This window comes from Nipponia nippon, unplaced genomic scaffold, assembly GCF_047370975.1.
Source record: "Nipponia nippon isolate SJK-2023a ecotype South Korea unplaced genomic scaffold, ASM4737097v1 scaffold_4, whole genome shotgun sequence".
NCBI lineage: Eukaryota > Metazoa > Chordata > Aves > Pelecaniformes > Threskiornithidae > Nipponia > Nipponia nippon.
Window position 1 is genome coordinate 23,795,297 of NW_028262358.1, and position 27,346 is coordinate 23,822,642.

General features: G+C 37.2%; 1 protein-coding gene across 1 annotated transcript in view; it reads left to right on the forward strand.

Annotated features, from left to right (window-relative positions):
- Positions 1-27,346, forward strand: part of USH2A (usherin) — a 391,921-nt gene that overhangs the window by 321,376 nt on the left and 43,199 nt on the right. Inside the window, exons 56-60 of the mRNA XM_087774988.1 lie at positions 477-660; positions 1,372-1,529; positions 8,773-8,931; positions 9,566-9,728; positions 15,604-15,958. Coding sequence (XP_087631114.1) covers positions 477-660; positions 1,372-1,529; positions 8,773-8,931; positions 9,566-9,728; positions 15,604-15,958 — 1,019 coding nt within the window. The remainder of the gene's footprint in view (positions 1-476; positions 661-1,371; positions 1,530-8,772; positions 8,932-9,565; positions 9,729-15,603; positions 15,959-27,346) is intronic.

Sequence of the window (27,346 nt, forward strand, 5' to 3'; positions counted from 1 at the left end):
TTTAACAAGGTACAAAACTCCACAATCATCCATCAAGGCATCATGTATAAATTTACACAAGAGAATCCATCTCTCTTAGAATATTTGTATCTTAACACACTCTTTATACTGACTGCCTGGCACTGCATTTCTGCCTTCTTTTTGTGACAGTTTCCCCAAGTTAAGTTATCTTTAAGTTAGCAAAGTTAGAATTAGCAGATGCGTATTTTTTAAAGCAGAAATAAATATGCGGAGACAACTGGGCATATAAAGGCTGCAGCCTTTGCCCTTTTTCCCCATTAATCTGTACCTTGTCTAGTTGGTTGCATTTGATATAGGATAAATACAGAAAGTGTGTTAAATTCTGTCATTCTCTCTGGCAATGTTTTATGCTTTCATTATGTTGCTGAAAGCAACAGCACAAACTGTGGGAAAGGAAAAACAACCCTTTACGTTTCTGTCATAAAATTAAAACGGTGTCATTGTGATGTTAATAGGGGTATGGCCAAAACCTCATCATATCATAGTCAGCTCAACAGAAGTGGAAATCTACTGGAGTGAACCAAAGAAATCCAATGGACTCATTACTCAGTATCGATTATTTCGTGATGGAGAACAGATTTTCTTGGGTGGCAGTCCAGACCTGAATTTCACAGATGTTAACCTGCAGCCTAACAGTAGGTAAGCCATGTGAAAGAGCTCTGGTAATATCTGAAAGGTGTTCAAAATATATGTACGTGAGTTTGTGAAATGTACAAAATATAAGTTACTCTTTTAACAAAAGAGAAATGTCTTATGCTATTACTTAATTACTGAAAAATTGGTAGAGCACTTTTAGGGCGTTTCCAAATGTGGAAAGCCTTAATCAAAGGACTTCTCTTTTTTTCCTTTTCTGAGAATAGGTCATTCTGACTCAAAGAGGGAGGGTTTGGTGTTTTTTTTTTTCCCTTGGGTGGTTGTTGGTGGCTCATTAGTTGCTTTTTTCCCCCTCATGGAATATACTTTAAAAAATTAAAGTCTTTATAAGGCAGACAGCACTGCACATGGTTTATAATGTTTCTGTGCATATTGAACATACTGGCTCAAAAGTAGCAGCTGCTGGTATTTTTATAGAGGCCATTCTGAAATTGGTTTTGATGCTTTTTGAGTCAATACTTCTCTCACTTATGTAAGCTAATGTGAATTTTAGTATTAAAATTATTATTATGATGAGTAGAGAGTTACTTTTCTCACATTAAGAAAACTTAAAGGTGAAAATCTTCACTAATGCAGTATTTGTAATAATCTTTGTATAGTCTATTCACTTTAAATTAGTGAAAATGGAAATGTTCTATACTGATATGCCTAAAGCTTCTAACCATAGTGTCTACTGATCTTTTTGTGTTTGCACAGATATGTTTACCAGCTGGAAGCCAGCACTTGGGGTGGCAGCAACACTAGTGATAAATATGTTATACAAACACCAGTAGGAACACCAGAGAAAATTCATGTCCCATATAATGTCACAGTAATTGATGCATATTCTATATTTCTAGCTTGGGACGTGCCAGGTAAAAACGTATTTCTATGTAGTACTTTGTAGCAAAATGAAAGGATGGAAAAATTAGTATATTCAGGCAGGCAGCTGAATCATTCGGATATTTTTATTCTTCATATTTGGTTTTAGTGTTTGTGTGATTTAAATAACCAGTTTCTAAAGCTGCTGTTTCCTAGAGACATATTATTTTAATAATATTGACCTATACACTTGACATGGGTATTGTGAGGATTAGCTGATCAAAAATCCTTATGTTAATTTGATCTTGTAAACTATTATTGTGTGCAAGTATTAAGGAAAAAAAACCAATTACACTGAAAATAAGTTTTCCCTTCTGTTCAGACTAACCTGAGTTATTGACAGGGAAACCTGCCAAGCTTTTGGGTTGGTGATGTCTTGATAGCTATCCTGGCAACTAAAATGTCCTATTATCCTGCAGGTATGCAATGTTGAGCTCCTTCAACAAAAGGTGTAAGAGTGTGACACAGAGATCCTGTGCTAGCTTTGACCTGATTGAGTAAATTTCATTCGCCAGAGCACTGTAGTGTTATGTGGACATGTTACCTTGCAGGAGGGTGGGTCAGCAAAGGCCCAGAAATATTTTTCCTCTTGTTGCTCTTCTGAACATCACCAGGTTGTCTTGGCCTGCTATAGAGGGAGGCTAAGAAGGAATAATTGAATAATAGCATCTTTTTATATGAGACTGTGCTCTGTTTCATTAATATAGATCATAGCTTAAGTGATTGGTGTACTTTACTGATGTTATAAAAATGATGTGCTGTAGTTATTGTGGGACAATGAGAGCACTGTAAATGAACAATTTTCTGTCTAGTCTAGTTCATCTCCAGCGAGGTGTTTTGCAGTTTCTAGATACTGTTTTTTTCAGTTAAAATGAGGTCGATTTTTTTAGAAACTTCAGATGTTTGCATATTGCAATAACAACACTATGTGTTTTATCAATGAACTCAGGGAAGTTTTTGATGTCTCCTCTTCCTAATTATTTAAGATATTCTTTCCTTGCATAGCAGTCACAGTAGAGTCAATTGTCTGTAAAAATAAAATCACCTAGAAAAATTATTTTGCCTTCAAGGCTGGGATTGCAAGTATAGTGGCAGTGCTTAGCAGCGTTCACCCTACCCATTTAAGCAATGATTAATAAATCTATAATACCCTGAGCTGTCAATCTTTTAGTTTTCAGAAGCACAAAATCCATTATAGAAATGCTATAATATATGAAAAAGATTAAAATCTTAAATTAAACTTTTCCCCCTACTGCCTGAAAGGATTTAGAACCCAGCAGAAGGCAGGTGAATTCGAATGGCATATAATCTACAGTTGGTTTTATTGGAAAGTGACTCATGCTGTATTATAGTTTTGATAATAAATATAATTTAAGGTACAAAATATTCAGCAACATTAAAAATAGATTTAAAACATAAGAATATACTGGAATAGCATAGGCTTGTGAAGAGTGGGGTGTTTCCCAGAAAAGCTTGTCCTTGTTGTTCTAGACCTTTTTTTTTCCCAGCTGCCCAAATTCCTGTTACTCTCAGTAGGTTACAAGCCTGCAAGGAGAATCAGGCTGTGGGTAGTACATTTGGTTATGTTGCAGTTAAGATTGTGCATACAAAGGTTTATGTATTCCTGAAACAACATAATAAGAGGGGTGAGGAGGAGGCTGGACATTATGGTTCTGTGGAGGATACAGGGTTGTATGGCTGTAGGAATCATTCTGCTCAGTCAGGGGAAGGCACATGTCCTTCTTCCCAGGTACTGGGACGTACCTTGAATGCTTATCTCACTTTCATAGATATTTGGTGACTCAGTCCCTTCCTCTTTGCCTTCTCGTTGCGGGGCCAATTATTTATGTTTTTAAGTATGAATAAGGGATTGTTTTTCATGCAGTGCCCCTGTTGGGTAGACAGGAAAGCAAAACTTGCTGTTCCTTTTATTATAGTGCCTCAGGGCCACTAGTTGATCGTACAGGAATGGGGAGTACTAACAGCAGAGAAATGGTACTAATGTTACTACAAGAAACCCCATGTGCAGAAGCATAGGTATATGCAGAAGCTAGGAAATTAATTCTTGACCCTTCATAATCCTGCTTCATGCTCATTCTGAGACCTTTGTGCTCCTAGTGTTTTTTTCCCAAGAGGAAGACTGTGGGGGATGCAGGTGGCGGTTTATTTTGGAGGTTCTGATCTTCTGGAATGGCATACATCCCATTAACAGGTCCTATGCATGCAGACATCTAGGGCCACATACATCCCCAGCTTGGTGGGATTAGCCTAAAGAGTCCACAGCTTTTTATTCTTATTTATGCCATTGTGCGTGGTGTAACTTTTTTTTTCCTGATCTATTTTTTTCTTTGTATGAGTCCTTGTTTCATGATAGGCTATACTGAGATAATACAGGTTTCCTTTATAAACCCAGAATGCAGAGTTTGTTATAAGGATTGTCAGGCTTGGCAGTCACTCTTGGACGAGACAGTTGTTTGTAATTGGTATAGTCTCCATGGAAAAAAGTGCTTTTCATTAACCAAGTTTTGATGAAAGGGTAGTTGGCCATAGTGTCTTCCTGTCTGTGGATATCAGGGATGCTTTGGCATTCTATCTTCTTATCTGCTGTAATAAATTTGGATCAAATAATCACCCTCAGGATTAATTATGGGCATCACATTACACAGACCTTCCTTTTGGATGGCTTTAATTATAAAGTTTCAACATCCGTAATGTATCTAAATCTTATGACGCTATAGATATGTAGCATTTCAAAACTCCTGACTTAGCTAAATAGCAAGGTGGCCGAGTAGTGGTTAAAGTGATGAATTCAGAAAAAATATTTGACACACCTCACTCACTATGGAAAATAGGACTTTATTTTCTGAAATAGGTATCCCATTATCTTGTGTTGCATTGCCTCAGTGCACAGACCTCAAAGGTACGGTACATTTCACTGATATGCTACAGAAGGATATGTTACAATTATTATGGAACAACTATTAGTGCCATGGATAGATGCAGAAAAGCTGAATGGAAAAAAAAACCCACCACATAATTCTCGCAAGGCATATCCATAAATGTTATTGATAGGTAGGCAGGCAGCCATCCTGCATTTCAACTCATGGACAACCCCACTGGTCCTCACTGGGGGACTGATTCTTCTAGATATCTTCAGTAGCTGCTGGTGATACCATGAAAGCTGAACATGCTCAAAAGAGGATCCTGTCCTCTGCTCCTAGGTTACTTGCTTCATGTGTTAATGACTGTCTGGATAAAAATGTCTTCTTTCATCATGTTGTAACACTCTACTTCATCCACCTCTGGGTTTGCTTATCAATTAGAATGAATGTTGTGTAGCATGTCTGGATTCCTACTTTATTGTTCTTGGGATCAACTTTGGTATTCGAATGACATTTATTTGTCTCTTAGCTTTGTCTCTCAACTTCCCCAGCTAACCTGGTTTCTCCTTCATTGGTGGCCTAACAAATTGTTCTCACTTTTGCTAAGCCAATGTTACATTTCCTCGTTTTTCTTTTCTCATGTAAATTATTGTTTGCCCCACATCACTGTAGGACAAGCTTTTCAAGCTCAATGTCCAAAGTTCTGCATCTTGAAAGCAGTCAGCATCTCCAGCTGTTGCTCTCTTCAGAATCTTGTTGAGAATACTTGATACAACCAGAATGAGATATCTGGATATTTGAAGCTTAATGTAAATACTTAATCTCAGGAAGCCAAATATATTGTTTTATTTTGTGACGTTAAATATTAAAATATAACTTTACTCTTAATTGTTTTTAAATAAAAGATTATTTTAGTATTTGTTTACTACAAGTGAAACAGCGCAACTATTTTTCTTTAATTGTGATTGGGTTTCACATCATATTAAACAATTTTTCAGCAATTGACTTCAAACAGATTTTTGGTGACTAGTCTGTAAAACAGACTGTGGCTTTTATCCCCCAATTCTAAGCATCTTGTGCTGCAAATTCTATTTTTGAGCTACCCTAGTTTTGAAGTACACAGAGCCATCAAACCTAATTTGCAGAGTTTTGCACAGAATTGTCCATTAAATGTTATCCAAATATGCCCACAAAAAAACAAGGTTTAGTTTGATTGACTTGTCCCATTGGAAAATGTGCACCTGCTGTGAAATGAAGTCGCAGAGGAAAAAAGTGGAATAATTTAACTTTTTTATTTGTAAAGATAATCAGGGTTTTTCTGATTACATCTTAACTTCATAAATGTTAAATAACCTATCAGCATCTAGTTGTTGTAAATTATGAAAAAGAGTATTGCTGGGAATATTAACCAACTAAATCCTTGTTCTTTAGTGAACATGAAAATGTGTTATGGCAGGTTGTCATTGTGCTCATGGTAACTTTGACACCAAATAACAAAACTGCCATTTGCACTTAGGGTAAATTGGTTCACTTGTGCTTTTACGGTTCCTTTTATTCTGACATAAATTTATGAACTCTGGAACTAACCAAGTCGTGTGGTTTCCCAGCTGACTTTAACAAATATGCCCATTTCGTTTCCTTCAGTCATGAGAGCACACAAGGTAGTAGTTTCAGACTGCCTGCAGATGCTGAAGGCTATTCTGGAAGAAAGGGGGTTTTTTACAAGTTTCTGTGTTGTATGAGTATATATTTTTTAGTTTTCAGATTATAAAGTGATCTTTGATCTTAGCATTTGATGAATTTCATCAAATTGTAGAAGGATTTCCATTTGATATTGGAGTTTTTCAGGATGTTTACTTTGTTTTATTTACAATTTCATGTTCACTTCTTGAGAATGTTTTTTCTTCTGAGTATGTTTATTATTGGTATCATTCCTAATATATTGCAAGAGTTAGCAGAATTTTGAGATTTTGGGTTTTATTTGTTTGGGGTTTTTTTAGGATTTCTGCTGAGATATGGACTGAATGTTGGACATGGATAGGTCAATTATTTTGAAATAAGTGTCCTTTGCTGCATATTGATGGCTGAATTCAGCTGTCATTGTTTGTATTTAATCTTCCTTGGGAAATCAAGCATTCTGAATAGTTCCAATTTCAAAGGTTTCTGGTGAATTTTGTCTAGAATAAATGCACTGATCAGATGCACAAAAGTTAATTATGTGTCACTTTCATAAGACATGGGTTTTTCTGGCGGAAGTATCTGGTCTGTTGTCAGGACTGAAGAAGAAGGGGACCTTAACTGTGAGATTACAAAAAGGTTTCTGTTTGATGTGCTGTCTACCATTTCAAACTCTCACTTTTGGATCTTCTGTTGTGACCTTTACAGGCACTCTAATTGTAGAAAGAAAAAAAAAAGTAGTTTAGCTGTAATAATATATCTTTAATTACTGGTATAATTATACAATGCACACTCAAGTGCACTCTTCTGGAGCATTTCATCTTCCATATATCACAGACAAAAAAATATTTTCTTTGTTGCAGAAGCCATCTACTTAAAGATCACCTCTCAGTGGTTTACTCTGTAACACCCTGCACAACTTTAAAAGTTGTATTTCTATTATTCCATTCTTAATGATTAGATCTTGGTGTTTTCCTTGAAACTTTTACACTCAAAAAGGAAAATTTTACAGTGGGATTTTTGCACTTTCTGTCTCCTTCTCCCTTCACCTCTTCCAACGACTAATAAATACCAGCAACTTTTTTCTTCCTGTAAGCTGAATAAGATTGAAGTCATGCCTCCACTTCAGGGCTATTTTTTCAGCTTTTTAGTGTAATGGCATTTCCTTTATCTAGCATCTAGTGAGGCAGCAGCATCTTATTTCTTTGAGATTTTTATGTCCTCTTTTTCTTCTGAGAATTGTAAAAACTTGGTATTTCAAAGAATTTTCTGATCTTCCAAAGTGCATCAGTTGTTTATAGTACCACAAAGAAACTTGAAATCTCTCTGAATATCTTGTAAATTTTTTTTTTAGTTAATGTGCATATTCACATACATACTTAGCTAAAAAAAAGTCCATCTAAATGATGCACAAGTGGAAAAAAATGCTCTTTGTAGCTTCAGGGTAATAGTATCAATGTAGATACTTTATCAGAAAAGGACCAAAACCACAATTAGGAGAAAGAATGGAGTTGTTTTCCAAAGTTACAAGTGGAAAGATTCTCAAGATCTGGACAAGTCTCAGAACTGCTCATAGGGATCTGGTTCTTGGTGCAATCACAAAGACAACTCTTGTGACATCCAAAGTAGGTGTTGTCTTGAAAGAGAAATGTGCTCTTACTAACCAGATACATCTTGACGCATTTCAGAAAGATATCTTGTCTGTTTTGTACTTTGTTCTTTCTTAAAACTGCCTTATGTGACTGCAGAACGAAGGAAACACACTTAACAGGCACTCTTCTCTGGTTATTCTCTTGGTTTTATGAAATTGCTGCTGTCTACGTAGAACAGTCTATAGTGGGCAAAAAATAAAAAGCCTACAGCCCATTTCCTAATTAAAAAACCAAACCAAACAAAAAAAAACCCACAAAAAACCCCCACAACAACCTTGAGAAGTCATGTGGGAGGAAACAAGAGGATATCCAGGAACCTCTGACGATCATTCTGAGGGGATGGCATATGGCTTAGCTTGTTCTTGTGGAGAAACTGTTTTTTTCAGTTTCTCAGCAGAACGGGAAAATTAAGAATTGACAGCATGGGGAGAAGAATAGATTGGGAAAATGTTTGAACTAAAAAAAAATAGTAAAAAATTGAGGGGTTTTTCCCAACAAAAATTAAACTGTTTTTATATCAGTTGAAATGATATGTTTCTTGGTTCAAGCTAGTGTATTGGTACTTCACTGGTAAAGCAGGCTAAGAACATACACTCAGCTGCTGCTGCTGGGCTAAAAAGGGATAATTTGCTGAATGGTGGCAATTCACTTTTTTGATCATATGACTCTATATTCAAACAACAGCGCTTAGTAGCTGTTACGCCTCCAAAATAAAGAAATAAAAGCTGCCTGGTTCCCAGTCATAAGGTCACTCTTCCCAGACATAGCAATTGCAACACAGGCATTGACTGAATTGAATTTTGATTTTTAACTAAGAACCGTAATGTCTGTCTTCCAGTTGTGATCTGCAGATGGATCTGTTTCAGTTCATATTTAAATGATATTAGTTTCCAAAAGAGGCAGTAGGTAAAACCTCCAGAGGGGGCTTACATTTAAAATTGCATATGATGAATGCCTCTTTGAAGTTGCCCTGCACTGTTGTTAGTATTTCAGATAATCACTGGTTCTTCTCTTTTTCTCAACAGGGGTATTCATTGTCAATGTGCCTTTGGAATACAACATCTTACTGAATGCGAGCAGTCCTGCTGTACTGGTGAAGCCAGTAGGACGCGCACATTTTGCTTTTGTCGATGGCCTAGATCCCTACACCCTGTATGAGATAAGAATACAAGCATGCCAGAATGGTAAGATGATTTTAAAAGACCTCTGTGACTGGAAGGGAATGGAGATTTTTCCGGACAGATTCAACTCAGCAAAACAGATAAAATCTTATTCCTACATTGGAGTCAAATGTTTACCTAGTAAAAAGAAAGCCTAGCACTGAATGAGGCATTAAATATTTCTCCATGTTATATCATGAATATTTTAAATGGAGATTTAAAAAATGTATTTTAGATAATATGTGCCATTTTATTAAAAGCTCTTCACAAATAGCTTAACAATTTTTGAAAATGTGCACACAGAACAAAATCAGTTCTGTAACTGTTCACCAACAAGAAGTGGTAGTCATGAAGACAGAAGAGAAGAGCCCAAATATTACAAAATTGCTTGACTTTAATGGAAATTTTCAAAATCCTATTGAAATAAGTCTTTCTAAAATGACACTTTGGAAACAATTCTCTCCTCACCTGCACTGGTGAAAATCAGGACTAATTCATCAGTGGAGTTCTGATAATTTGAATGAGTATTTAATAATGAAATGAGGTGAAATGAGGCGCCATTTCATCAAGAGCTTCTTTACTTGACATTCATTTGCTTTTACTGTATTTTTTGTTAAGGAAGAAGCTCTCATCTCTAACCAAACTTCTGGTTTTGTAGGTGGGTGTGGAGTGGGTGGTCAAACATATTCAAGAACTGCTGAAGCACCTCCTAGAGAACTGAGCCCACCTATCATTAAAGCAATGGGATCTGCACTTGTACAGGTGAAGTGGGCACCACCTAAGAAACCAAATGGCATCATTACTAACTACTTTATTCACAGGTAAATGCTTTTATCACCTCAGATTCTTAGTCTCATTGAACTGTTCATTTCTTTATTCCTTGATATACTAGGAGGTTGAAAAAAGTGAAGTATATGGTAAAATATACATTACCTTTCAAATGATAAGGTAAGATTGCTGATCTATGGATGGAGAAATAGAGAATAAGAGCTGAGGCAAGAATCATCTTCCTAATCTAAAAATGACAAAAAGCAGGTGAAAATATATTTTAAAAAACTTCAAAGGGACAGACAAAAATTTTAAGATAGATACTCTCACTGTTTACCCAGACCACTACATACATTCTTCAATCCTCTCTGATAGACAATTGAGAATTTTGGAATGGGAATAGGAGTCATTCCCCATTTCTGAGATCTTTAAAAAGCAAAAAAAGGTATCTAGGTTCCTAACACAGATCAATTTTCCAAGATAAATTATGTTCCTGTTTGTAAGTAAGTAATCTGGAGTGTGATTACAGTACATCTATTTATGTTCCTTGGTGTTTGTATTCAGCTGCCCTGTCTGGGTGGTTGACTGACACATCCTCACTCCCTATGAGGACCTTTGTAAGCTCTGCGTGAGGATTTTTCTATATAGATAGCTGTGTTTAAGGAAGTATCAAAGTAGCAGAGCACTGTCGTCTGCTGTGCTCATTGACCCTTTTTTAAAAGCTCACTGAAGGGATCTTCTTGAATAGCTTAAGAAAGTCTGAGAATATAAAACTCAAGCCATGTATTGGAGAGGAATTTAAACTCTGAAGTTCCTGGTTTTCCCAACTCTAAATATGTGTGGCAAACACATGCTGGGCTGAACCTAGCCTCCCACAAAGAGTTTGGGACATTTTATTATATTAGAGCTGTGACTGAGAAGACAGGGAATCGAATTACCTTTTGGAATCAGCAGTGATAATTAATATAAATTCGCTTTTGCCTTAAACACATTAGTAGTCTCTAAAAATTCCCTCTCTCTTGAAATATCCTTTTGTTTGCTTTTTTTTAATTGTCTGATCAAAACAACCAAGTCCCTCCCCTGTATAAAGAGGAATAAAGTGTATATTATAGCCCAAGACATGTCTTCACTCTGTTGGTTTTGTAAATAAAGCTGATGATTACCACTGCTATTCCGTGGCAGCCATGGAAAGGGAAAACAGGAAATATAATGCAGAAAGCCTGCTTCAGTGAAAAATACTGTAAATTGAATTTGACAGCATTTGATGGCATTTGATTATTCTAGTCACAGCCAAACAATGATATAAAGAGTAATATGAAACAGAATGTGTTACTGCCTAGCAGACTCAAAAGCAATAAACCTTCCTCCAATGTGACACAATCACTTCACAATCATAATTGTAGCCTGTTTGATACCTCTGAGTACAGCAGAAGGGCACTGACTGACATAGATACATTTTGTTTTTTATTTAAAGTGAAATGAAAATGGCGCACTGGGGCTCCAGATACAATCGTTATATTCACCTACATAGGCATGAATCACTTGGCAGTTATTTCAGCTGAAGTTTAAATGTGCTTAGACAACAACAATATCAAATCTTTCTCAGATAGCTGCAAAAAAATCAGAAATGGGATGTAAGCACATAGTTCTTTTTCATTTTGTAGCCACACATAGCCTTACATTGTTATAGCAGCAAGACTGCAGTATTTCTATGGGAGGTTATGGCATGTAATTTCTTCTTCATCATGTGCCTCTTCCTTACTGCATCACCACCAAAATAAATTCATTTAACTCAAAACCTGGAATGCTTGGGGAGCTCGTGTGTGTCCAGATCTTTGCATTAAAATGGCAGGGCTCGTGCTTTCCTCTAGAATCATAAAAGCACTTGCAAGTTTGCAGCCATTTTGTTAGAAACAAAAAAATTAAAATGTTAGTTTATGATAAAAAAGATGGTGACATTTTATTTTTGATTCATTATAGCAGTTTTAAACACAGATCTGAGGCTTTTAAACTTTTCTAGAAAGGACCACAACTTAGAAGAAATTGTGAATTGGAAAAGATCTGGTTCATGAGACAATCACCCAATCTACTTCTCTTCCCATTCATCATTACATAACATCCCTGTGACAACCACAGAAATTGCTAGTCTGGAAAAATATTATGGAAATAGGTGGTGTATTTCTTGCTGTATTTTAATAAGATATAGGTCACATCAGCTAATGGAACTGCTCTCTGTTGACCACCAGCATGCACTGTGTAGGATGCACATGAGATGACACTTAAAGAAATATTGCCTGTAAAATTACAAGTACTTTGGTTCGTATCTTGCTTAAGGGAGTGTCTGAATCTCTGTCAAAGTGTCTATGTCATGTTCAGTAAGATTATATTATTTAGTATATATATGTGAGATTGTAATGTAGCTCTCATTAGCTGAGCAATCCTGATGGTGAAAATGTAGCAGAAAAATCAACAGGCAATTTAAGACAGAGGATATGTCTCAGTGGCTGTTGACTGTTGTGACTTGCAGAGTAGAGGCTTCTAAACTGACTCTTTTTGATTAATTCATTGCTTACCCTTAACCATGAGCTGCATCAAAGACAGCTTGCAAGGCACATATATTAGTAGATGGTTTAATATAAGAATCCGTATGGATGGATATGTCATTGAGTATAAGAACTCCTGAAGGGTTTTATTTCTACCTGTAATTGATACAATACCTAATCTAAACTAGCGTATTACATGCAATAATGTCAAATTCCTTTTGTTCACTTTTTGACATCAAAACTTGTAAAAAAAAAAAAAAAAAAGAAAAATACACAAAGTACATTAGTATAGATTTGTTGAATCCAAATGGTAAGTGAGGCTGCTTTGTTTAACTGGATGTGAAACTGTAAAGGGGGAGCATTATTGATGTTGCATTATTCCCCTACATTTGACAGTGTGCTTCCCCAATCGTTTGAATTTTACCCCAGTACTTCTCAGTGTTTCTAGAAATAACTCACTACCACTCTGGTAAGGAAAACAGCAGGCACTGCTGAAACGTGTACTTTTGTTGCATGGTGAAAGGTAAACATGAGAAGAATAATTCTGGGTTGACCTGCAAGACCTCAGAGATTCACTGAGTCTCCTTCCACATAAGAAAGCTGAGGAGCGAGTGTTACAGTTAGTGTTGCTGCAGTCCTCTGCATACAGCTCTACAGTTATCTGTCACAAAGAAGATTATATTCTCCTCTTTATGTCATCTGGCTCAGATTGGCAGTGGGGCAGGGAGAATTTGCCCTTATAAAAATAACTGTATCTGAGCATCTTTAAAATGAATGTAAGCAGCAAATCAGACTATGCAGATTAAAAGACAGCTTCCAGCTCTTGGAAATGTTATTCTCCTTTGCAGCTCATTGTACATAAGAAACACTTCCAGTTAAATGAGCAGTTGAATCTTAAATCTTAAGACGATTGAAATGATTACAGACTGTTCAACCACTTCTGTTCAAAGTTTATTCATACATGAAGATATTCTGGTTTTTAGCACTACAGATGGAACCATTTACCTAACCATAAGTTTCATTCATTAAATATTCAGCAGTAATAAGATCTAAATACTTAACCAGACTACATTGTACAGCTTTGCTTGTGGATGAGCTTACAGTTGGTGGCATATTTGATCTTTCAGTGTGAAAAAACTGTTTATCACAGAGTTTCAAAAAATGCATGAAACATAAATTTGTGTATTCATTTAAGTGCCATACTGCTTGGTCAGACAAGACATATTAAATGTGACTTTATTGCACTAAAATATGCTCTCTTTTCACTTATCTACAGAGATTTTTTTAGGCATGTTTTTGAGTACACAGGGAAAAGACTATATTTTTAGGTGCAGGAGAAAGTCATAGTAGTGATTCACCTTTCAGAATTGTGTGACTTGCATTGTCAGTGAGCAGCATCTAAGGGAGAGTTCTGCATAAGGCTTAATTTGCCATTACAATAGACCATGGGGAAGTGTATTAAAAATAGCTGATGGAATTTTGGTGTCAATGGGAAATTTTGTACTCCAACTCTTCCAGACATTTTGTTGCAAGACAGCGAATTGCTAGGGAATCTTTCCTGCCTGTTCTACCTACTATTCTTCACCCAGTTCTGCCAACCAGTTCTCAGTATCAATACATCTTATAATTTGCCTATTTCACTACACCAGAGTACCTCAAAACTTTTTTTTTTTTTAAATCACGCTTTAACCCTTTTAAACTAAACAGTGTCCATATAGCCTGCTTATCTCAGAGTTTAGCAAAAATTCTTTAGTTTCATATAAGAAAATAATGTATTCATGCATGCCTTATATATGCACATACACAAAGGATGAATAAACAGCTGTGTACACACATATATTCATTATGTTCTTCATATTTGCATGTAAATACGTGGGTATATACTATTAAAAGCAGCTAAGATTACCAGTTTAAAAAAATTGTTGCATTTTGTATTTTTAAAGTAATTCCTGGGGTTGATCTAACAAAATAAAATCCGACACAATTCTGTGAAATACAGATTTTCTCTTGCCAAAGAAATGTTCTTCAGCTTCTGTGTGTGTGTAGTGATGATGACACCCAGTACTCAGACAAACCAATTTTACTTCTTAAAATTTGCCCTACTTGCAATAAAAGTGGCAGATAATGTAATTTGTTTTTTGTTGTTGGCATGGAGGGTGAAAGTGCTTTTATGTTCTGCAAAGGCCAAGGTTCCTGTGAAGAGTAGGGGAAATACTTAAATTCATGTGCAGTACAGCATTGTCATTGAGATTTATCACAGTGTTTAAATGTAACCAACTTAATTTCACACAAACATTTTTATGCCAAGTGAAAGAATTGATTTGATAACTGTTTTGAAGATGAGTGCTTGCCTTATTACAACTGTTGTAAATTATATACTAGAAGGGACTACATTAGAAAGGGGCTGAGGATCATCTGTTATCTCCTCTGATACTCAGAATGTCAGCAGGTCCAACACAAGCAGGTCTGTAGTAGGAATGCTATATATATGTCTATATATATATGTGTGTGTGTGTGTGTACATACAGATATATATACATATGTACAAAAATAAAAACCCATTATGCCAAAAGCCTATACAGTGAATAGTCTTCATATATCTTAAGTTTGTATTTTTAAACAAAAACAGCATTGCAAAAAATATGTAGTTTATTACAGAAAACACTACTGATATTTTAATTAGTTTTTGTGGTGGAGCTGCAAATTCTGCTAAGTTTATGCACAAGGGATTATTTATTTCATTCGCAAGAACAAGTGAGAGACTTATTGTGAGCAAACCAGAATTTAAAAGTGCACAGATTTGGTTTTGAGGGCACGATAGAATATTTATCCCTGGTTCACTAGGTAACATTTTTCTCAAGTAAATTGGTCATAATTTTTCCATAAATGAGGGATCCTGAGGTGAGTACCTCCATAAATAGCTAGATTTTCAGAAATGTTGAAAACTTCCACCCATATTGCAATTCAAGTCATTACTTAGCAACTACATATTGATTTAAAATTTCACATTCTAACTTCTGAAAGTCTCATATCTGATGTGTTCTATCCTAAAAGGACAATATGCTGTTGTATTCCTACTCTGCTACTACAGACTGTGACAGCACACTTGTTTGACATGTTTTATGGTATTCTTCTAGATGAAGGAAAATAATTAAATGATTGCCTCAGAAATCTCTTCTTCACTACTCAGCACCTAAGACAAGTTCAGGAAAATGCTTTTAAGATGCAAAGATAGACAGGCAATTCCTTGTATGTGTGTAATGTATAGAAATAAGTTCTGCACTTTTCTGAGGTACAGGTTGAACTTAGAACTTCAGGATCTACTACCATGGGACTGTTAAAGTTATTCTCAATTTTAAACACATTGCCTTTGATTTCATTTCAGACGTCCTGTGGGCAGTCAAGAAGAGCTGCTTTTGTTCATCTGGGCTGAAGGAGCTTTGGAATTTATTGATGCTTCCGATGCTCTACAGCCTTTTACTCGCTACGAATATCGTGTCAGAGCTCAAAATGCTGTGGGGTCAGTGGACAGCCTGTGGGCTTCAACCCAAACTCTGGAGGCTTCCCCATGGGGCATGGGAGCCCCTTGGGCACAAGCAACAAGTGCCTACTCAGTGCAGTTGAACTGGACCCAGCCTGTGTCTCCCAATGGGGTTATATCTCTGTATCGAGTAGTCTATCAAGAAAAACGCAGCGATCCAACATTTAGCTCCCCAGCTGTTACAGCACTAACTGTAACGGTAAGACTGGACGATAAAACCGGTTTTAAGTTGTTTTTACTCTGCTTTGATCTCTGTGGTATTTTAAAATCTCATTTAACACCAATTGGAAAAGTGGGGTTTCCAACTGCCAGTAGTTTTGTTGGTTTAAATTTGGTGTTTGGCCCAATGCAGACTGAAACTTTTCACATTAATATCTAATTCCTGGTAGAGGCAAGTAGATTACTTGAAAGCTTAGGTGGGTCATGTCTGGAGGAATTAAACACATGCATCTAACTTTGTCAGCCTCGCTCTGAAAATACTGTCCTGAGCTTTTTGTCTAACTATTGAACTAGTTTCACAGAATCTGCACAAAGAACAACAAAATCAGTCCTCCTCGTATATTATTCTAGTTTTGTGATTCAGTTGGCATCACAAAGTGAATGAATTCATTAGTAATTACATAGTTCATATATGCCACACATTTGCATGTTCCCCTCATAATTCATCAGTAATAAAAGCAGATCTACTTTTACTTTCATTACATGTACCTATATTAGAATGTTACTTTGCACTGCTAACATGTCTTTCCCTTCAAGAGACCTTCCAAACATGAATGTCTGGAAATATTACATTTCTATTCAGTATGTGGAGGGTCAGACTCAGGAAAGGGCAGGTTGTTTTGTGAACTGACCAACAATGTTATGTACAACAGTGAAAGAAGTGGTTATGGTTTGTGCAGTTACTATTGCTTCTCCCATCTATATATTACATTCTAGTCTTTCTATAGAAAGACAGTTTACCGATAGTTGAACTGAACTGCTCCATGTAGGATAGATGCTGTACTTGACTGTCTCTTGAAAATAAGTTTTAGAGAATGTTTAAGGAGGTTGTAATAAAGTTGAGTTTTCTCAGCAGTGCCACCTCAATTTCATAAGCCTAGAATTTTCCCTAAATTATATTCATAGGACATGTTTGTATTGAATAACACCAGAAATCCCCTAAATTCTTAATTACCCCAATTATAAAGTATCTGACATTCAAGTAGGATCCTAAAGAGCTTCCTCTGGAATACCCAATAGTAACCTTTAAGTAAGTCCCTTAGACAAATCTTGACATGCCAAGGTGGGAGAAGTTTCCAGTTCAGTAATCTTACATACTCTTGTGATCATATGGTTCCCACGCACTTTTGTGTCTTAGCTTCCTGGAAGCCTAAATGGATTAAGTTTGTAACACGTCTTTTTCTGACAAAGAAAAGAGGTCCTGAACTGAATTATAGGAATATATACTTTTGGCTTCTGAAATAGTTGCATTTGCATTGTACAGTATGTTAGGTTTTAAAAAGTAGATTGGGATTTCAAAGTTATTGAACTTCAGCAGGATTTTGGTACTTAGCTCCCTTAACTTGTTTTAAAAAAAATAATCACAATCATAATTGTGATGTGACACATAAGATTTCAAAACCAGTGAAATGACAGGGCTTCTCCTAATACTCTGCTTCAGCAGCACGCAATGTGTTGCTGAGCATCGGAATTGACCTGGCTGGTCATGCATTGCAATGTCTTCTAAGCATGCCAACAACAACAGAAAATGTCCAAGATGGTTGTATTGTGGGTAATAAAACCTACCAAAATGGCCTTTTAAATAATGTTGCCATAGTGAGTTTCTTTAACAGCATCAGTTAAAAGCCTTTTAAATTAACAAGCTATTATTTACTGAATTAGTATTTTCCTGGCTCCAAAATCCTTTATTTTCTCCAAACACTATCTTGAACCAAAATTACATTCTGGCAGCATATGTATAGCTGTTCTACTAGTGTTGCAGTGAAGCTGACTTGCATGTTTTTCCTACTGTCCTTTGTCGTGAACATTTATCAATTATTATTTTTGCTACCCTTTTTATTTTTAAATATTATACTACCTTTCGGGGAGAAATCTTTCTGCACAGCTTTTCCATCAGTTGCACTTCCTTTAAGCTGTTGCAACTACATTAACTCAACAGAGTTGTGGCTGATTTATGCCAAGGAGCTGAGATCTGCATCCTGCTTCTTCTGAATATAGCAGAACAGCTAAAGCTTTGAATCAAAGTTATTGACGTGAAGTGCACAGAGTCCTGTTATCAAAGATATCTTCAGGAGGTCAGGTCAATTATCCCAGCAGGCAAAAACCTGGACACCAACTTTCAAAGTTATAACCCCTTAAAAATAGAATTTTATCATGAAATTGCTGATATACCCTTAACTGTAGCTTTGTGAATGAGACACTTTAATTAAAATGTAATTTTATTGAAGGAACTAGCATTCCAATGATTAAACTTCTGCCCCTTTAAAATATAGCTTTCAGGGGTACTAGGCTAAATCATTTAATCTCCTAAAGCATCTCTATTGGAGCTCCCTCGTGGGATACGCCATTAGTCATTCTCTCACACAAGCTTCCATGTTACAAGCAAGACTTAAAGTATTAAGGAGCAATGAGTTCGGTCCTTTATTTAATCTGTTATACTCCATTCTTATCCCATTAGATTATTCCAGAAAAAAAGCAGTACTAGAATCACAGTAGCCGATACCACCCGCTCTTGTCGGTTGCACCCTGGTTGCCTGCCACAGGACATAAAGCTTAACCAAAACCTAAAGTAGAAATACAATCCTTGTGACACTGCAGGATACAAATTAAGCTCTTGCTAATATCCCTGCAGACTGTTCTATTTGACGGCTTCGTTTCCATCCATTTCCAGAGCCAAATTAGAAGCATCTTCTGGGTTTTCAAACGATTTGACAGACTTATCCACTCTACCTTCCCAAAATGCAGCTATTCACTCCCCAGTTAAGGTGCATTAATCTGTATTTGAATTAATGTGTCAAAGGTATTGCTGTCCAGTACCTTAAGGTTATCGCTGACCCCTTGAAATTTTACGCTGCCTATGGAGATAAAAAAGAGAACTCAGCTCTGAGAGCAAAAGCTGCTGCAACTCAAACGAAAGGAGGATCTCCCTGCTTAGAAGCAAGTACACGTGAGCCATTTTGATGCTTTGCACTTAAAGAGCAGTGTCACCCATTTCCCTAGCTTGTTTGGCCACGAGTGTTGTGACAGATGTTAGGTGACAGCAAGTTAAACTGACATTCTGGTTTATTTGCAGAGCAAAGTCAAGACTGGTTACGGCAGTACAAGTGTCTCTCACAATGTCTTCGCAGTTCATTTTAAAACAAGAATGATATTTAGTGTCTTATTGACAGCATTAACAAGAGACAGATGTGTTTATAGAGGAATGGATTGACAGTAAGTTCTCATTTACAGAAATCTGCATAAAGTGACTAGATTGTCAAAGCAAGCTTCTCACTCTTGTGAACTTAGGGCTTAAGCTTGTGAACATAGGACCCAGAGCTGATTTCATTATAAAGCTAGTACCTGCCAAAGAGCATCAAAGCATCACAGGTCTTTAACTGTTGTATTCCAAATATTGTTGTGAGGTAAAGCTGTAGGTAAGTTTGGACTTTTCCTTGGTAGATGTTTTGTGGGTGTGTAATGCTGTTTCTCCCATGACAATTATATCAAGTATTTGGTTGTTTATCATGAGCAGGAGCATTCAAAGCCAAGATGATGGGTAAAAAGTATAAGAATATGCAGCTGTTAGAATGTGCTTGGAGAAGGAAAAGCATCCAGAAATGAGGATCATAAAGAAAAATTCTGCCTGCTGTGGGCAGTGACCCCCATTATTATTATGTCAGATCAAGGCCTCGGTGTGTCAAATCTGCCTCAGCAGAGTGTAACTAAAAGTACAACGGGCTTGTTACCAAATGCGAGAGAGAGGCGTAAGCATTATAGGCCTTATTCCTGGGAAATCCTACACCTGTGCCTACCTAGAAGCACAGGTCTACTCACAATGTGTTTTGCAGTATGAGGATCTCAGGCCAAATTTATCCTACAAGGCTTTTTTGGCATAGCTATGTCAGCTTGGGGTGTAAAAAATTAACGTGACTCTTAGCTGATATCACTGCACCAACAAAGCCTTTGGTTTGGATACAGCTATGCTAACAGTTGAGAACATATGTTGGCTTACCTTTCATTATTTGGGGAGATGGTATATAACTACACTGGCCAAGGTCCTCTTGGCAGATGCTTCATCTGTGGTAGGGAAATCTGTAGACATATTGCAGAATAGCAATAATAATAGAGACTTTGGTAGGAGGATGATGCTTTGGCTTGCATGATTATGTTGTTATAACCAGACAGTAATTTGTATGTCGAATATATAACCAGAGTAAAAATAATAAATAAAGTCTACTTGCTGAAAAACCCTATATAAAATATATATCAGAAATAATCTTAAGTGGCCAGTACTGCCATATACACATGCCTCCTATGCAGCATTTTACAGATATCTGGAATCTTGCATCCAGAGTTATTTTTCTTTCTATTCATCACATTCAGAAATACTTAATACATCCGTGTGTGATCCTTCATTTCTGTTTCCTCATATAGACCAGTGAACATTTGGCAGCATTAGAGGTGAGATACCACATAGTTATCAACTTCCTCGTACATAACATTATTCAGTAATGCAGTATGCGGGACTGTATGTGACAACTTCCTTATAGAAGAAGGAATGAAGATCATAGCCACAAGAATAAGAAAAAATATGCTAAGGAGAGGAACTGGTGAAACTTTTTTATACATGCCTATTTCAGATGCCTGGGAAATGGACTGCACTCTAAGAAAACAAGATGAGAGTAAATGGAGGAATCCCTGCACATGCCATAAATTCAGAAGATGTGCTACTTAGCAAAGAATGAAAGCTGTAAACAGCAGTGGAGGGCAAAAGTTAATTAGGCTACTGTGCTGCTGTTAGTGAGTGGAAAGTAGCCACAACCAGAAACAAGATGGCTGCTCAGCAGTGCCCTAATACAGCCAAAAGATCATATCCTTAGCTCTGCAAGGGCTTATGGGTTAGGGGGAAATCATACACAGATGACTAATTTTTTTATGGTTCACAGCCGATCAAAGTGAAATTCAGCAGCTGTTCAGGACAAGTGACCACTCTAACGGCTGTAATATAACCTGCTAAATAGAGAGGGAATTGCATGAGAGCAAGAGGTTAGCTGTGATTATCGGCAGGTGAGTGCTTTATTGAAGTTGAAAGACCATTAACATTGATGGAGTAATTATTTCAACTTGAAAGTAATTACCTTGATGGGTGATAACTTCTCCAGTGTTCCCAGGTTTGATTGGACCAAACAATTGTGAACTCTTGAAGCCTAGAAAAATATTACAACAATACTGCAATGTTTAAATTACTGAAACCACTGTTAGAGTATTTTAATTATGCCTAACAGTGAAAAGATTTTAACTTACAACAACTGGTGACCTCTCAAGTATAGAGACATTTGCTTTCTAATTCCAATGAAATGACCCACACCTACTATGTGTGTGCTATATGTGATGGGTTTGCAAATGAATCATTTGATTTAAATGCAGTTTTTAAGATTCAAAGCCTCGTTAGCACAGTTTCAGGAAGGGCTTGTACTGGAATTGCTGTAATTGTTTTATTTGCCAGGAAAACCCAATAATATAAAATGCTTCCCATGTTTTAATCTCTAGACCTGTTAAGCTTACACAGGATGAATACAGGACAAGTGCTCCTTCACATTGAAGGCTGCTAAAAAAAAAAAAAAAAAAAAAAAGAGCATGTGAAGCAATCTGTGTCTCACAGATTCTGTTGTTTCCATGCTGCTGCAGAATATGCTGGCTTTGGCACTATAGCTCTGTTTAAATAAGCATTTGGATTGGCACTATGATGCCCCTCCAGAAACTGATTAGGTGCTTCAGTAAGCCCCACCTATCAAGACAGACACGTAGAATTGCCTAATTAGAGCAGAAAGGATGAAATGGATTGTTGCACAACTTCGATGATTTTGAAGTACTGTGGTAATAGAACTGGATGAGAATGGTGAGAGAGAGAGAGGCTTCAGCTCTTCTGTTTATGCCATCCTTGCTGTAACCAAGGCCACTTCAGTGTCTCCTGGATGCTTTCGGCAGCCACAGAAACATAGCTTTAGACCTTGCTGGAACTCGGCCAAGAACAAAAGAATCCTTGCAAGTTAGGATGTGAGGTAGCAGGGAAAGCTTTATCTGGTGTCTGTGAGGTCTTAATATGTTGTCAGGCAACTGGTGATTTGAATTAGTGAAGGCTACAGCAAAGGGGTTTATTTCATTACATTTTTTCTTGAATAATTTCTCCCTAATTCAGTGTGCAACATGAAGTTAACATAACTGTGCCCTTCGATAAATTTTCAGACTAGAATTAAAAACACTGATAGGGTTATGTCTGATCATACCTAATAGCACACTCTAGATTGACTAGACCGGAGTGCCTGGATCAATAGGTAATTTTTTCTACAAATAAATTAGTTACCTATTTGGAAATATCTGGTATATTTTATCCTTGGGTTTCTCCTTGTGTAAGATCCAGTTTTCACCCATTCCATAGGTCTTTTTTTGATGAGTGCAACACATGTAGAATTAAGTCTTTTGAGGGATATTTACAATGTCTGACTTCAGGCATCTAACCTAGTTAGGAGCATGAATGTCCTCTATAGACCATGAAACCTCCAGAAAATCTAAGGCATGGACATTTACCGTCCTTGGGCTGCAACCGTTCACACGAGACTGCTTTCCTCTAGTGCACTTATGTGCCACTACTGGCATGCGTCAGTCAAAAGACGGTGGTTGATTTTAAGATGATTAATCAGCTGGTCTTTCCTAACCCACACAATGGAATTATGCAGGTGGACAGATTTAAAAGATGGTACCCTCTGACAGAAAGATGGTGGTGGGCAGCAGTCTGGAAGCGGTAACATTTTCAGTTTGTGCACCTGCAGTCATAAGAGAATAGATGACCACATGACAAAGCCTAAAGATAGATGCCTAAAATGAGATTGTATAAATGCTCCATATGCTGTTTCTCTGTATATGTTTTTATATATGCTTTATATTTATGCTTTTCTCTACCATCTTTTTCTGCAAGTCTTGCATTTCAGTTGTGGGAATAAGATTAAGCTAATCAGGCAGTGTAGAAAAACACAGTGTTTTCTAATTTGTAAAAACAAAATAAACAAAACAGAAACCCCCACAAATCCTCACCTTATTAAGTATAATTTGATAGGAAGATATAATATGAGGGACATTCTTCCCTTTGTGTCCTGTTGTGTGTGACTGCACTAAATCTGCTTTAAAAACAAGGTTTTGGTATGCTACAGATGCTTTTCCATATATAAGTAGGGAATAAAAATGGAGGAGGAGGAGGCAGAAATTTGTTGGATAATATGTACAGCTGTTTTTCAAATTAGATATCTGTTTAAAAATGCTTAATTGGATTTGACTAGATTTTAATTCACATTTAACCAACATTCTTAAGTGGTTATATCAGGCAACTCCAAGGTAACTCTCTTTGTTGGTAAAGTCATAGGGCAGCTTCCTAAAATCCCCGGGGTCATGCCCAACAGCTACAGATACAGGAATTCTTCAGCTGATAATTAGAAAGGCCATTCCCCACCCCTCCCATCCCATGCCCCTGCTCCACTCCCCTCCAGAGCTAAGGTCTTTTATTCAAATTGGCTGAGAAGTGTGATGTCATATGCTTATATTTCATAGGGAATTTTAACAAGGAGTGTGTAATTTTAATAAACAGATCCTCTTTTTAAAAAAAGCAAGAGCAAGCCATATGACTCATGGGAATGGGTAATATAATATAGAGCCTTGTACCGCTGGGGACTCCATTTGAATCTAATCCAGGTCTACAGTCACCAAAGTCATTCTCATCAAACAGCCGTTGGGTGTCCTATGCAAGATAAGTTTAGTATTCTCAGCTGACCTCCTGTCCTTTCTCTTTACTGCTCCCTTTTGAATCCATTCCCATCACTCAGCTTCACAACCTTATTCAAGCTCGTTCTCCCCTATGCTTGTTGCAGTTTCCCATTTTCTGCCTGCCAAGTGACCTCTCTCTCTCCTCCTTTCAGACTTTACAAAAAGCACTGGAATGCATGTATAATCTTGCCACACTCTTTTTTTAGGGGGCGAGACCCTAATTCCTGCACAGCACTAAAACATGAGTTTATCAACAGAAAGCTCTTTGGAAGTGGGAATGGGTGTCTGTCTGTTAATTTACAGCACTATATAAATATTATTTTTGAGACTATAATAGCAATTATGGTGAATAGGGGCCAGATGGTCTCTGTATCTAGAAAGCAGAATGGCAGTGTATTTTTAATGGACTTAAATGTTACTTTTTGACAGGAAGCTAATATTAAATTCTGTGTTATAGGTGCCTGTCAGGTGGGTATGGTTCTGAGTTTTGGTTTTTGTTAAAGTAATTACTAATGTCATGCCTGGATACTTTTGCCCACTAAAGCCTTGTTCTGTGGTGGGGTCTTTGTTGTTGCCTTTTTTTTTTTTTTTAAGGATGGTTATTGATCTCTTGCTGAGCTGAGATTTCAGTTTTATGCCAGATAGTTTGATTAATGGGTTGGTTTCTGTAAGTGGACTGAATGGGGATAGGAAGCGCAAACCGCTCATGCCGCCAACCCTAACTCCGTCAAGACGCATAGCTCATTATGAAACAGTTATCAAGTATACATGAAAAATTAATTGGGCTCAGTTTGATTCTGAAAAGGATCAGCTTTCTACTTGGCGGTCCCCCCAATCTTTCCAGATGTTGCACGCTAGCCCCTCGAGAAGCAGCGAAGGGAGATGTATTAATACATTGTATTGATTAGATCAAGACCCCTGACAGTTATTTGTAGAGATACCATCTGGCTGCTGTTCGAATTCCTTCACCAAAAACAGGACGTGACATGTTATTAATCTCAACTCTCTAAGTATAGACAGTTGCCTTTTCTGCTAAACCGCATTTTACCATTCCGTAGGAGATGGAGGCAGACCTGAAGGGTGCTGAAATTAAGGTTATTACACAAATTGAGCCATATGGTCCAAATATTTCAGCAAGAAAATTGCCAGGCAATAAAAATTGCTCCTGCCTTCCTAATGGTGTAAATTACAGTTTAACCATGGCTCTAATGATGTCCTTCTGCCGCGCTTAACTACTGTTACATGAAGGACATTGTTTTAAAAATATAAAAAACAAGTAAATGCCAGCAGCGTGTTTTACAATCTGTTAGTGTGTCATTAAGAACACTGTCAGAATTACATAAACATAATGGCAGGCAACCTAGCATACAAAAGAACGAGTATGGAAATAGAAAGTGTCTTGAAAACTCCTTTAGCTCTGTAATGTCAAGAGCCCTTTCCCTTCTGGAACTTTTCCAGTATGGGAAAACGTGGCTGCTTATTTATTCCAGTTCTCACACAGGCTTTGATGGAAATTTAAAAACAGAAAGAAAATACTGAATATTCCGATGCATTTTGAACAGGTGACAATGGAGGGGTATAAATTTACTATCACATTATACTGTAACTGTATATAAAGTTAACTGGGTATGAAAAAGGAATCCAAAATGTGACTCTCTTTTCAAATTGAAGCATTGTTTTTATTCTTTGGGTCATAATGGGACTTTCTGTTGTTTTTCAGACTGTTTGGAGAATTGCAGAGTATTAAAACGGTTTCAAAGCTCAAAAGCTCTGTGAATTTTACTAACAGAGTTAGTAATCCTAAAAAATTTGTTTCTTAAAAATAGCTGTGACTTATTTTTATTAAAACCAAAATGAAAGTAGTTATCCCGTCAGCGGATGCATTACTGACTGATTCTGGTGATTCATACAATGTGGAAATTAAATTGTAAATAAGTGAATAATTAGCCAATGAGATTTCATTTCAAAAGCACTCATCCAACTATTCAGTTTTTAAAGAAAAAACTCTGAGATGGCCATACAAAGAGGAAAAAAATCACGTAAGTTTATAATAAATGCTATTTGGAATATTGAGTTTGACCACTTCTACTTTAAACCATGTGCAGATTTTAATAGTCCAAATATGCCAGACCTTTTGGTAAAATACCCTAGCACAGCCACGTTACCAGCTTGGGGTGTGGCTGACTGCGTGCACAGTGGTGGTTCAGGGGAGGTGCACTCGGAGCGGTCTGTACCAGTTTTGTAGAAGTGGCTGCTGGAACCCAAGAGGTCCTGCACCCCACCGCTGTGATCTCTCCCTCGCTTGAACCACATTGCTCTGGGTCTGCTGAGCAGGTGGAGCTGCTGCTTCCCCTGCCCATGAACCTTTGAAGACAGAAATTTCCACACCCTTGCAAGGGCCCCCATTTCCTGATGGATCTTCACACTGGTTGAAATGCGTTTTGACAACGTTGAAAACACAACTGAGTGATGTCGAACAGACAAATGGGAGATTGCAAGTTAGCTGACTGGGTTGGCTGGTTGGTGAATGAGCTGACAGGTAGCTCTTGCATTTGTCTTCAAACCTAGCACAGTTTCTGAATTGTGTGAAGATCTCATTTGTGTGTGGAACACGGAAAAGATGACAATGTACTTTTGACAAATGTAAATTGAGGCCAAACCAGAGAGTTAATCAGATTCAGTAAAGTTCAAAATAGTCTATATATCTGTTCTTCCTGCTTCTCAGTACCAGTATGATCACAAGTGAAAGCACCAAAACATGAGTAATTCATGGTTGGTTGGCTGGCTGGTTGGTTTCCAAAGAAACCAAAGGCAGAAAGTAGTAGACTCTAGTGAGGATGGTAGTCTGAAAACTTCATATGTACAATGCTTGGAGATAGTTTACATGTAATCTGTATTAGGAGGAAACAAAGTCCAATTTATCAGTTTATCCCATCACAAACTATCAATATTTCCCTCAGCACCTTGAACTTTTTATCTGACCAAAGTTACAGAAATGCAAGGCAAATGGGATCTGGAACATCTAAGTGTATTGTACTCTACTCACGTGCACCCATACTGGATGGATTTTATTGTTTAACTGTAAAAACTGTATTGTATTTTTAAGTCTGTTTCTTTAGCATTCATCAAATAAAATCTCTTCAGTCTTTAGAGATTGGTACAGATGTCCCTCCACCAGCATCTGACGGGCTGGTAGATTAGGAAAGGATATGCTCATTGAACTGCTTTATGAGTGCCAAGAAAAACTATGAGCATGGAGAGAAGGTTTCTACCCATTTAAGTGGAGGGCTTGCTGGGAGAACCCCTGCCAAAGTCGCTACCAGATTCAGAGAATTTTTTCTCACCTTATTAGCAGGTGCCATGTTACAGCCTTTAGGCATCAAACATCATCTGTTATACCTCCGGCAACTGCAGGCTGCTTTACTCCTTCCACCAAAACTGTGGAAACTGTTTCTTCCTCCCTTCCTTTCCCTTCACAACTCTTCCTTTCTAAGAGCACGTTTAGAGACTATGGTAGTCATATAGGGAGCAGGAATTAGTTCCCATCCTGAGGGTCTCATAGACAATAACT